The sequence below is a fragment of the Thalassophryne amazonica genome, chromosome 9 (assembly GCF_902500255.1).
Source record: "Thalassophryne amazonica chromosome 9, fThaAma1.1, whole genome shotgun sequence".
Taxonomy (NCBI): Eukaryota; Metazoa; Chordata; class Actinopteri; order Batrachoidiformes; family Batrachoididae; genus Thalassophryne; species Thalassophryne amazonica.
In genome coordinates, this window is record NC_047111.1 from 92,584,106 (window position 1) to 92,598,040 (window position 13,935).

Sequence of the window (13,935 nt, forward strand, 5' to 3'; positions counted from 1 at the left end):
CTTCACTGAAGTGTAACTTCCTCCTTTTTTTAAAATCAGGCCCGATGTTATTCTGTTCATATTATTCTTGATTCAATTAGTCAACACCGAAGCACGAGACCAGAAGCTGCGCTGTGCTGGATTACTGAGTGGCTTTCATTCCGCTCCGCTCCTCTCCATGTGGAATGTTCCTGTTCAGCATAAGAATAATCTTTGTTTAAAAGCGCCCACTTGTGCCCTTGCCGTTATCACCGCACACCCCCGGTCTGCCATTCTGTCTCAGCAGGTAGAGGGTAATTTGCCTCTGGAAGATTTCAGATGAGTTCTCCTGGAGCTGGTTGATGTCTGTTACTGAGAAGGACTCACAGGTTTTGTTAATTGACATTCGTTGACATGTGGATCTGTGCCGAATCTATGTGACATTAATGACAACGGCAATTTCTGTTTTTTTTTTCTTTCTTTTTTTTTTTCCTTTTCTGTTTTTTTTTTCTTTTTTTTTCCTTTTTGTCTTTCAAACATTTTAAAGTCTGTTTTTTTTTTTTTTTTTTTGCCTCAGCAGACACTTACCACATTGGGAGTTTTGTCCTTGAGGTACCCTCTGAAAGCTCTTTATATTAGCATTGAAGTTTATGTAAAAGTCCAACCGTAAGCTAGCTTTAGGTTTAAACGAATAGGTATCTTTCTCCTTCACTGCGGCAGAGCAAGTCAAGATATACCATCATCACACAGGGGATTTTAAATGAAATCTCGCTCCTTTGTACCTTGCTTTCCCATATCTTCACATTGAAGAAGCATGAATTCTGCCATCAGCACGGGCATATTAAGCCGCTTTTAATGGTGGTGGGGGGGTTGGGCAACTGAGCTTGGCCTCATCCTGATGGCATAGTGTGATACTTCTTCTGCACCAGGAAATGGGTGGCCACCCAGAGGGAAAGTCACAGTTGTAGTGGTCTGGCTATAATAGTGATGCTATATACTACTACCCGTCTGCAGCAGGTCCAAAATTCTGCAGCAAGGCTGCTGTCTCGCTCAAACAGAAGGACTCATATTTCTCCTATTTTAAAGTTTCTTCATTGGCTCCCAGTGTCGTAGCGTTTCCATTTTAAGATTCTAGTGTTGACTTTTAGAGCTTTGCATGGTCAGGCTCCCCCCTACATTAGAGACTTGTTATGTCCGTACGCTACCGCTTGGAGCCTGAGGTCAGTGGATCAGAACCTTCTGAGGGTCCCTCGTACCCACTTTAAGACCCGAGGAGATCGCTCTTTCCAGGCCATTGCACGGAGGCTCTAGAGTAATCTCCCTTTGTTTCTTCGTTCGCTGGACTCTGTCGATGTTTTTAAGAGCAAGCTTAAAACCCATCCGTTTCTCCTGGCATTCAAACCTTAGTAGTGGGAGAGCTGTTTTATGACCACTTTGTGTGTCTTAGCATTATTTTATTGTGATGTACATTGTATTTTTTTTCTCAGAATTTTTATGTGTGTGTCTTTTGTGAAGCACCTTGTGACTTTCCTTGTCTGTGAAAGGTGCTAAATAAATAAACATTACTTACTTACTTACCACTTACTTACTAGTGCTTGGAAAATGGGAGTTGCGGCTGGTTTCCCATGTGGCCGTTTAATCATATTGATTTCTCAGTCCCACATGATACCAAGTGCTGAACTCATTGAGAGATTCACTTACCTCAACAATGACATTAACGCTTCCATAAGCTTACAGTCTATGAGGTCCAAAGAGCTTATGGAGTTATGAGTGTGCTGGACAAGATCATCTTTGACTGAAGATGAAAGTCCAGTTCTTTAAACTCTTCATTCTTATGGTTTTAATGTAAATGGTAAAAGGACTGCATATAGTGCTTTTCATGTTCAAATAAAACCGTTAACCATAAGGCAATGGCTAGATGTCTTTGGGAAGAGGTCTTTACAAAGTATCCTTGAGTACTGCTGGAATGACATTGTGCCAAATGAACGCTTACTTAGAGAGATGCAGTTGAGAAGTATCACTTGCATTAGGAGGGAACATTAGCTATGACATTTTGCTGATGTGGCTCGTTTTTCTGGCCATGATCCAGTATATAGGTGCCTCAGTGTTGAGGACTCCAGTTCCTGGAGAAGGCCAAGGGGGTGCCCATATTTTACCTGGCTGCAGCAGACAGATGGCTATTTTCAAGAGCTGGGGATGGGTTGATTTTCTACCTGGGTGGTGGACATCCAGCACCTAAGGCGGTTCTGTAGTGTGGTGGATGCAGCAGTGTATAGCACAACTGCATTTTCCCAGACCTGATAGGAATAATCAGGTTCAACATTTATTTGATGCATCATAGAGTGATGAGCTCTGGATGGTTCAATTTCAAACTTCAGGCTTTTTACTCTAATAATGTGTTGATATTAGCCAGGTGAGTTAAATCTGCACATCTAATTTAACATCTAATGAAAGCAGAGCCACTGTCCATAAGTGCAGCATATTTTTTGAATAGAAACCACAGAAACAGAGCAAATTAAGCTGCTATTTTAACTTGGTGTCAGAAGTGGGATCAAAGGAGCATCAGATGACAGATGTATCTCCACCACTCCTGTTATATACGCAACATTCATGTGTCTTCGATCCACAGGGACATGCCTGTGTGCAAGATATACACTTTACAGTATTTTGACTGAATACGAAAAGCATGCTTTTGTCTTCATCTTGGCTCACAGACCTAAATCACATCACACTTTTGTCACAGTTGTCATCCTCTCTCATTGCGATGTGAATGCTGGCATGTTTATTCATGGTGTAATCTTTTTGTTTCTTTTCTTTCTCATTACGCTCTAAATATGACAAGTAAGACTTAAGTCATCTGTCAGAAATTTCTTGCATTTTTCTCCTCGTTAAGATTTTCATTGTGTGACAAATCTTAATTGGTCATAGAGACTACCTTCAGGGTGAAACATACCTGACGCTGAGAACTGCGTTGCTCTAATTAGGTTTTGCCACAATCTGCTGCTGCTGAAGAGCCTTGTGCATAAGCAGCATAGAAATCGTGTAATACTTGGATTTAGCTGCCAACATATTTGATTTAATTAATGAAAAAATTAGCTTCCAGCCTTGGAACACAGTGCAGAAAATCTCCAGAGGAGGCTCACATGGCCTGAGATAGCAGGCCCACAGACAGTCAATAAAATCCACCAATGAGGAATATGACACTTTGCAAATATTGCTTGTTAGTGGTGATATATTAGAATAGCATAAATGCAGCACAGCATTTATTTCAGGGAGTGTTAATGTTACAATTTTGCAGAAGTTACACATTCTATAAACTGCTGGACCCTGCATCCCTTCTATATATAAAACCCAGAACCCCTGTACCTTCCCTCACAATGCACTACACTGAAAACTACACTGCATTATTTACTGTTGGGATAATCAGATGCAAATACATTTATAAAAATATTCTCAACAAAAATATCAATGCAACTCTTTTGCTTTCATTTAGATGTTTCATGCACTGAAATAAGAGATCCAAGATTTCTCCTGTGCACACCAAAGTTTTTTTTTCTTGAAATTTGTTCACAAATTTGCTAAAATCTGCGTTAATGAGCACTTCGCCTGTGTGATGATCCATCTGTCAGACTTCTGTGGGTATCAAGATGCTGATTATGCAGCGTGATTATTGCACAGGTGTGCCTTTTACTGTCACATGGCCATTCTAATGTGCAGTTTTATTGCACAGCTCAGTGCCTCAGCTGTCACAGGTTGTGAGGGAGCATGTGATTGGGGTGTTGACTCCAGTAATGTCCACCAGAGCTGGGGTTGAATGTTGATTTCACTGCCATAAACTGATTCCGGTGTTGTTTCCAGCTCACCTCCCAACCATTGATCACTGGAATCTGGTCGCCCCACTGACTCTGGTCTGTTTGAGGTTTCTGAGGGAGTGTGTGATTTTGGCTCGGCATAAATAATTAAGCTTAATCAGCATCTTCATATGCCACACCAGCCAGGTGAATGGATTATCTTGGCGAAGGTGAAGTGCTCAATAAAAGGGATTTTAACAAATTTGTGAGCAAAATTCTTTGTGCATTGAAGAAAAATTATCCACTTGTACATCAATGTAGGAAAATTGTGAGCGAAAAAACAAAAGTGTTGATTTTATATGTTTTTGTTGAGTGTATTACAGCAGAATCCTGTTTGTGCACATTGTGTGTGTGTGTGTAGGTTCAGGATCTGGCCATCCGTTGCATCCAGAAAAACATTAAAAAGAACAGTGGTGTGAAGGACTGGCCGTGGTGGAAGCTTTTCACCACAGTCCAACCTCTCATCAAGGTCCAGCTCAGTGAGGAACAGATGCGAGCCAAAGATGTGAGTTTAACCTTCTGTCTGCTGCACGTTACCTCATCCTCTCATTTAAACAGCTTCTAATTCACATTCAAAACACTCTGAGTGCCACTTCAGTTAGTCATTCTTCATATTTCTGGTAACAGCTCGTATTTCCCGTGTTTTATTCCGTGCTCTAGGAAGAGATACAGCAGCAGAAATCGAAGCTGGAGAAAGTGGAGAAAGAGCGAATTGAGCTGAGGCTAAACACGGATCGATTGGAAAGCAGGGTGGGTCCCTTTGCCTCTGGCAGTGCATGCTGGGATGATGGGGTTTGAAATTGGTGGCTGAGTTATACTCTTTCAACCCAGCTATTCAGTTGTATAGTGAAAGTGGAGAGTATTTTGTACTTTTGCATTAGACCCTGTGTGGGTGTGTTTTGTCCAGATCACAGACTTGCTTGGAGAACTCGCTGATGAGAGAAGTATGAGTGAGTCGGCATCCCAGTTACTGGAGACTGAGACTTCAGAGAGACTCCGCCTGGAGAGGGACATGAAGGATTTGCAGGCATAGTTACACGTCCTCATAAAACACACATTCTATGATCATACGCTAACTGTAAATACTTGGAGAAACCTACACTATGTGCATTGGCTGGAGTGTAGAAAATCCATAGGACCGCTGTCCAACAAGAAAAAAATTAGTGCTTTTTAACACCAGTAATGTTTAGGGTTTTGTTGGCAGTCGATAAGAATACCAATGGGCGTGAAGACAGCAACAGCTTCGGATACAGCATTCTGACATTTGACTTTTGACCTCTGCCTGACCTTACCAGGGCAATTCTGCAATCCACTGCACTCAAAAAACTGATCCATTGGATGAACTCAATTCAAATATAAGCAGGATTTCCACTAGGGTGGTCCATAAAAATGGTCAAAAGTCTCACCCTCTAAATTTGTTGTACCTAGCATAAAAACACATCATGTACAATTTCATAAAACTCTAATAATTTTTACTGGTAGCACACAGCCCTTAAAGATTTTGCTCGCAATAACTTTGTCATAGAGTATGGTCATTTCCAGATATTTCCAAATTATTTCTGTCAGTTTAATATTGATATGTCAGGACAGAAATTATGGCAATACATTGGAAAATCAAATCTTTTCATATCCCAGAAAATAGTTAACACTAAAACATGAATTGTGAGATGCAGTTCTTCTCGTACATGTATCATGCTCCGACAATACTACATACTGGGGTAGCGAAGATTTTGTAACAATCAAACATTGCATTTTCATTTTATTGATGAAATACTGTTTCATTATTGATAAATTTAAATAAGTCTATGCTTTATATATTTCCACATATATTTTGATCTAGCTCCAAACAATAATATTCTTTATGCCTTGCAGTACTTAATATTCAAAAATGTATGAATCAGCACAAGAACCAATTATACAGCTGTGTAACATAAGAGAACAGCCTTTGCATGATAATGATATTTAAGTTGCTTGCATCATGACCAAGACTTGCTGCTGTTTCAGTCAGAATATAGGGGGCACTTCTGTCTGTTGTTTTGGTCCTATCCAATGCTGCTGCAAGTCCTGGTGTTACAACAGCTTTAATTTTACTGGCTTTTTGTGGCACTGGCATAACAAATTCTTCATCTGGACTTTCTGTGTTCTCTTCACTCTGGCTGGAGACAGTGTCAGGTAGTGAGACATTAGATGGTCCAGGCTCCTCCAGTTTCTCTTTGTATTTTGCTTCTGCAGCTTTCCTTTTTTCTGCTCTTTGTTCTTTGGCAGTTTGTATTTTATCTATGCCTGTCATGCATCCTCTACCTTTCTCTCGCTGAGCAAGTAGGAACTGTCTGTCATCTTCAAACTTTATCATTGTTAGGACATCCTGATGTGCCATGTCAAATAAGTCCTCCTGTTGTGAAAGTGTAGGAACACGGACCCACAACAGGGGGCGTAAAAGAACGGGCAATGGATAAGCCAAACAGTAACAATTTAATGTTGTAAAGTGTGCACAACGGAATACAGACAACAAGTTTGGAACTACAGTCAATTACATGTTGGGTGACGTGTGGGCAGGCTTGAGGATAGGAGATGCCCGTCCAGAACCGAGCCGGATCCCACACGGCCCTCACCGCCAACGGATCTGAAGAACACCGGAGCCGCCAAGTTCTGAGTCCCCAGGTGGCCACCGTCTCCAGCTGTCAGACCTGGCACTGCTGGCAGAGAACAGAAACAGCACAGGTGAGTGTGAGTTCGCACATTCAGTAATCCCACAGTCTGTGTTCTTTTGGGAGGGAGCACCTCCACCTCCAGTCACACACTCGTGCAGCTCCTGTCTAACCACTTATCTGGTTGGGGTGTGAAGCGAAGCCGTCACTGATCACACCAAACGCCAATCCCACAGATAAGGCAACACCACAGGAAAACGGCTGCAAAGAAGTTCAGACTATTAGTCAGCGTTAAATACAGCAGAGAATATTACCTCCAAGGTATCTGATTTCTCGGCGGGGAGGTGGAGTTGCAGTCCGGCCTTTAAGGTGGTGGTGATGTGGATGAGTGACAGCTGGTGCTGATGACGAGTGACAGCTGTCACTCCCGGTTGCTATGACGCCCTCTCATGCTTGAAGCCCGCACTTCAAGCAGGGCGCCATCTGGTGGTGGTGGGCCAGCAGTACCTCCTCTTCAGCGGCCCACGCAACACCTCCAAAGATTCACAAAACACTGTTTCATCTTTCTTCTGCTTGTCTGTATTGCGATTCTTGGTCTTTTTCAATGTTTTTCATTTCCCGAACACCGTTTCTAACTTTGTGATCAGATGCTGCTTTGCCCTCAGTGGGATTCTAGCTCTCTCCCAAAAAGGAATTGCCATGTCTATAGAGGTCACAGCAGCATCATGGACAGTTTTCTTCAAATCAGTATGTTTGAAGAAAAATACCTTGAGTATTTGCCCATTTGAGGGCAATTTGTTTCCCTTTATTTCAGTCAGTGGAACCAATAAGGTATACAAATGTTCTACTTCTAGTAGCTGACATGTTTTACTGAAGTTTCCAGTTAATGGTTAAGCATGTTAAGTCAGCAAGTGTCTCTTTTTACATTTATCTCATGTTAGATTCACCATCACCAAAGATCTGAAAGAAAAGAAGCTGTGAATTGAAGCAAAATTTTCAGCTTGTAGCCTAAAATAACATTTTTGAAAGTATGTTGTTTGTGAGAAATATTTAAACCCAGGTATAGTTTTAAACTGAATATAAAATTATACTTTAGTTACACTCAGGTGGTTAACTTCTATCCTCTTTATAAGTGATGTGATTAGATACTGGATAATGGATAACCTATTGCACGGGCACTCGGGCAGCGATAATTGATATATTTCCAACCTTCAGCTATGATGTGCTACCTCTAAATATTAATGTATGACAAAAATATTTGGCAGGCTTTCTTTTTTCCCAAAGCATCATAAAATGAAGGGGTGAGAGTAATGAATTTCCAACTTTTATTTTTTTGAACCACCCTAATTTCCATGTAATAAATATATGTAGCCCCAACTCATATAAAGCACATCCATGCAAGATAATTTAATTTAATTTAGTTGGGGCTACATATATTTATTACATGGAAATCTTACACAAATCTTACACAAATGACTCATTGGATTGGATTCCATCATGGGTGTTGTTGCTTTTTATGTTACAAGAACGTAAGTCTAACATGTAGCTTCTGTGAAATAGAATAAAGTTTTATGGGTGAACACATTCAAATCATGTAATTTTAACATAACTTGCAACAACTTAAAATTTAAGTTTCTCAGTGAACAAAATACAATTATGGAAATTATTTCCACCCAAGTGAAATGCGTTAATGTAGCCAGAAACAATTTTGCTGAGTGACCTACATGTAAATTTGTTGGGTCAACATGATTAATTTGCGTTACTGTTACTTAATTACCATGGGTCAGGCCAACTAGATTTGTAAGGGTAAATGTAACAACAACAACAACAAAAAAAACAGTAAGTCACTTTGTTTTTGTTCATTTTAGTGTGTTTGTTTTTTAAAACGTCAATTTTAGGGCCAACTTTCACCATTATACCAAGTTTGGTGCAAATCAGCTGGGAGGAGGAGCCCAACAAACAAAAAGCAGGGTTCAGTTGCATGTACAGACTATGTTACCAGGGCTGACACGAAAGGCGAGATCCGAGAAAACAAAGCAAGGTCTAACATGGCTAGGCAAAACGGCTGGGACATGGACTCATAAGATTGCAATGAACTGGCGGGGAGTTGGTGAACTCAAAAGGCTTAAATAGGGAAGGTGGTGATTAGGAGAATGAGACACAGGTGTGGGAGAACAATCTAGAAGGGGGGTGTGGCAAACAGAAGGGACAAGACACACCCATACCAAACCCTGAACACTAGACAAGAGCGTGCAGTAAGACAAAAGCAAAGTGAACAGGACCCAACTACAAGATGAACTTAAAACCACAGTGATCCAAATAAAATACCTAAAACAAAGATGAACAAAACCCAAGGCCTAATAAATAAGAAATAAAATAAAGAAGACCCAACACCAATTAATGAGGAATTAAACCAGGGAACAAATGTAAGAGCTGAAAAGGGATCAACAAGAAAATAGACAAAACTAGAACGCAACTTGCAGGTGGTGAAAGTAAAAATAAATACAACTAATGATTACATAATGCCGAAAAACAATGGCTGAACAGAAACTAGACACGACTAAAGTATGTTAAACAGAAAATAAAACCAGTGAGTAAAGTATTACACACAGAAAAGAGATAAGCAGAACCAAACTAAGATGAGACTTAACAAGTGACTAAAATAAAATAATTACTAAACCAAGATCGGGGCAGACAGTGGATAAACGAAAGGGGACAAACAATGACAGGAACCATAATGGGGCCGAAACCTGACATTATGTCCCGAGGGAAATTGTTTGATCTCCAATAAACCTTAGGATTCTGATAAGATCATGATGAAAATGAAGTACGGGGTGACCAACACCGAAGGATAGCTTTGTGCCAAATGCCAGAGTGAAGTGATGACTGGTGACTTCAGGAATCAACGTGATTAATGGAGAAAACGTTTGGAGTCCAATAACTTTTAGGGTCCTAGTAAAATTGTCATGAAAGTTACATATGTACTGGACAACAGAGGGGATGAAGTTGCATGCTAAATTTGAAGAAGATATGCCAAATAGGTCCAAAGTAGGACTCCAGAAATGTGTACAATGAATACAGAAAGGTTTAAAACCCAATAACTTTAAGGATTTGTGTTAGAGTGTGATGAAATTTGACTATTCATTGGCCAACAGAGTGATAAACATTTGTGCTGAATATACGTACGAGGTCTGTCCATAAAGTATCGTACCTTTTTATTTTTTTCAAAAACTATATGGATTTCATTCATATGTTTTTACGTCAGACATGCTTGAACCCTCGTGCGCATGCGTGAGTTTTTCCACGCCTGTCGGTGACGTCATTCGCCTGTGAGCATGCCTTGTGGAAGGAGTGGTCCCGCCGCAGTGAAAATTTTACAGGCTTCACAGAGAATAAGGACTTTAACTACAGGGTTAAGGACCCCTTTAAGGACGGTCGGTGCGCCGCACTGCGAGCTGCGACGATGCGGCACAAACCACTGGATCATTTCTAAGCTGATGGCTCTGTGGATACGAGACCATCGTGTGCTCTTTCTCTGGTTATCACAAGACCTGGACATCAGCCATTTTCCGGCAGATTTCACTTTTAACAAGAGATTTTGTCATGGAAAGCCGCGCGGAGGCTTCGCGCGTCACGACCGATTCGCTGATGAAGCGAGACAAAGGAACACCTCCATTTCAGAGTGTTAGAGGACAAGTTGGGACATGTCCAGCTCTCCACAAGTTCTTTTATACTCACTCGACTGGTAAGCACTGAAAGCCGAGATACACATGTCCCAACTTGTCCTCTAACACTCCGAAACGGAGGTGTTCCTTTGTCAGCGAATCGGTCGTGATGCGCGAAGCCTCCGCGCGGCTTTCCATGACAAAATCTCTTGTTAAAAGTGAAATCTGCCGGAAAATGGCTGATGTCCAGGTCTTGTGATAACCAGAGAAAGAGCACACGACGGTCTCGTATCCACAGAGCCATCAGCTTAGAAATGATCCAGTGGTTTGTGCCGCATCGTCGCAGCTCGCAGCGCGGCGCACCGACCGTCCTTAAAGGGGTCCTTAAAGCTGTAGTTAAAGTCCTTATTCTCTGTGAAGCCCGTAAAATTTTCACTGAAAGCCAGATAAATTTTTCGAATGGTTTCCAGGTGCCAGTCTCTAACGGCTTCTGAAAAAATTCTGATGGAAAAAAAGTCCTTTTCATTCCGCCATTTCCAGACAATGAAAATCCGACGAGGGGGCGGGACCACTCCTTCCACAAGGCATGCTCACAGGCGAATGACGTCACCGACAGGCGTGGAAAAACTCACGCATGTGCATGAGGGTTCAAGCATGTCTGACGTAAAAACATATGAATGAAATCCATATAGTTTTTGAAAAAAAATAAAAAGGTACGATACTTTATGGACAGACCTCGTACGAGGGTGATTGAGAGGTTTTGAGCCTGACCCAGAAAAAGTAGGGCATGGTTTGCCATCTTTTGCATTCTGAGAAACCAACATTTCTCAACATTGCACCCAGTGAGTCAAAATTTCACACATTCTCAAGAAATATCAGCCCTCATATGTTAAACGGGAGTTAAGTGGGACTCTGAAGCCTCTATATCCAATATACACTCACCGGCCACTTTATTAGGTACTCCTTGCTAGTATTGGGTTGGACATCGTTTTGCCTTCAGAACTGCCTTAATTCTTTATGGCATAGATTCACCAAGGTGTTGGAAACATTCCTTGGAGATGTTGGCCCGTATTGACATGATAGCATCATACAGGCTGCCCATTCTCCTCTGACCTCTGATATCATCAAGGCATTTTCATCCACACAACTGCCATTCACTGGATTTCTTCTCTTTTCTAGGTTTTATAAAGAATGCCCTGTAAACCCTAGATACGGTTGTGCATGAAAATCCCAGTCCATCGGCAATTTCAGAAATACTCACACCAGCCTGTCTGGTACTGACAACAATGCCACGTTCAAAGTCACTTAAATCCCCTTTCTCCCCCATTCTGATGCTTGGTTTGAACTTCAGCAAGTCATCTTCACTACATCTAGATGCGTAAATGCATTGGGTTGCTGCCATGTGTTTAGCCCATCAGCTATTTGCATTAACAAGCAATTGAACAGGTGTACCTAATAAAGTGACTGGTGAGTGTACAGTAAACCTACACTATAGAGAACCACTGTTCCAATTGGGACAAAGTCTGAACAAGAGTACGTTTTAGGTTTCTGGTAAAATTGTCATTAATGTTGCATGAGAGCTGACCAACATGGGATGAAGTTGCTTGCTAAAATTGAATGGGATGCATTAAATAAGCGCAAAGAGGGACTCCAGAAGCTTGTACAGACAATCAGGAAATGCCTGAACCCCAGTAACTTTTTGAAGTGTTGTCAGATTGTGATAAAATTTGAGGAGGCACTGGCCAACAGTGTGGTAAATGATTGTTCCAAATTTCAAGGCAATACATCAAACAGGAGTTACATGAGGCTCTGAAACCTCTATGTCCAACAGGGAAAATTTTGATTCTGGCAGAATGTTGTCAAAACTGAAATATACACTGGCCTGGCCAAAGCTGTAGGGGACCACTGTACCAAAATTGAGCCAAATCCTTGGGATCTCAGTGTTTTTTACACAAAGCATACCACACAGATGTGCTACTATTATTCTAAAGGATGAAAATTTTTGATTTAATAAAACAAACAAACAAAAAAAAAACATCTTTTTTGTGGGGGTTTGATACATGACTCTACACACTCCAGGTTAAGTTCGACGCTATGAAGAAACAATTAGAATCCCAGGAGGTGGAGGTGATGGAAGCTCGGCTGATGAAAACGTCAGAGCTCAACGGAGAGATGGACGATGATGACGATGCTGGTTAGTCACAATGACAATGTCATTTATCGCAAGTGATTTTCATGGAAAGCTGGTAAATTTGAGGCGCAAAGACATCACAACCTTGGATATGTGCAATTTGTTTTGAATTTCTTAATTAATTTTACTGTTACACTCCCAGCAGTTTTCCTAATGGCCCTGTCAGCTCCAGCCGGGAGTATAATTTAAAGCATTTGGTGTTCACTTTTTTTTTTTTTTTTTTACTTGTAGCAAGAGCATTGAGAAGCTTTGCTTGACTGTTTCACAAGAAGACACGACAGCAAGACTTGGCCATGTCTCACATAATGATATTAAGTGTATTTTCCGCGTTTGAGATTAAGGGATTAAGCTCAGAGGCATACAACCTACACCCATCTCCACATGCTGGTAAAGCAATCCCCCCCTCTAAGAGCATATTGCCCCAGAGATTTTGCCTTCCCACCCCCTTCACCTACCTCAGCAGACACGTCATTACACAGCATATCAGAATTCTTAGATGAATGAGAAAATAATCATTGGGATCAGTGCCGGTGGCCCCTGCAAGTTGTCATTGTGCTATATATATGCTAATGAGCAGCGCTGATGGAGGAGCTGGTGTTGGTTGTGAAGGGAAAATGGACAGGCTCTAAAATGATAAGGTTTGGAAATGAACCTGAACCTGAATGCCTGTCTAGCCGCTGTTCTGTTTCTGATAGCCTCTGACAGCTCCAGAATTAGGGTCAGCTAAGAACAGTGAAAAGTGCCACTTAGCCACGTCCTTCACTGACAACTACTATGGCGTGCTCTGCATTCTAAACACAGCTTGGATCAAAATGATAGTTGAAATGCACCCATAGACTGTATATATGCTGCACAAACCCTCTGTGATGTCATCCATATGGTTTTTGAAGACCTTTTTTGAAGCTCAGATGGGTTGGTTCCAAATGCCACCATGTTGGGAGTGTATCTGACTCCATCTAACTTCTAGCTAACCTATAAATGCGTTAAGAGTTGAACCGCTGGCAAGACCCTTGCAGTATTTCACCCTTGCATGAAGAATGAAACCTTAATGTGCCATCTTGGAGTGATCAAACAAGCTAAAGCTAACAGGTGAATGTAGGTGTGGGTGTTTGGTTAATGAGTATTTTTTCAGATTTTGCAGTTTTCAGAATGGGTGGCTTGGATATGAGTATTAAAATTATGGCCACCATCTTCACTTAGTGACTATAGGCCAATATCAAATCTGCCGTTTTTGGGGAAAAATTATTGAAAGGGTTGTCTTTCATTAAATCCGTACTTTTATGATGCAAAACAATCTTTTTAACACATTACAGTCTGGATTTCGGTCACATCACAGCACTGAGACTGTAGGTCTTAAATGATATTCATTAGAATAATGACACATGTAAATCCTCTGTCCTGGTATTACTAGATCTCAGTGCAGCCTTTGATACAGCTGATCATAATATATTACTTAGCAGATTGGAAAAGTGGGTGGGACTCACAGCACTGTGCTACAATGGTTCAAATCTTACTTACAAGATAGGGACTTTTTTGTGTCAGTTGGTAACCATGAATCTGAGCAAATGACAATCACATGTGGGGTTCCTCAAGGGTCCATTCTTGGACCAGTTCTATTCAAC

The 13,935-nt window shown here is 41.2% G+C and overlaps 1 protein-coding gene across 1 annotated transcript in view; it reads left to right on the plus strand.

Annotated features, from left to right (window-relative positions):
• Positions 1 to 13,935, plus strand: part of LOC117517662 (unconventional myosin-XVIIIa-like) — a 218,386-nt gene that overhangs the window by 124,745 nt on the left and 79,706 nt on the right. The window contains 4 exon segments of the mRNA XM_034178771.1: positions 4,171 to 4,314; positions 4,470 to 4,559; positions 4,717 to 4,836; positions 12,202 to 12,316. Of these exon segments, the coding sequence (XP_034034662.1) occupies positions 4,171 to 4,314; positions 4,470 to 4,559; positions 4,717 to 4,836; positions 12,202 to 12,316 (469 nt within the window).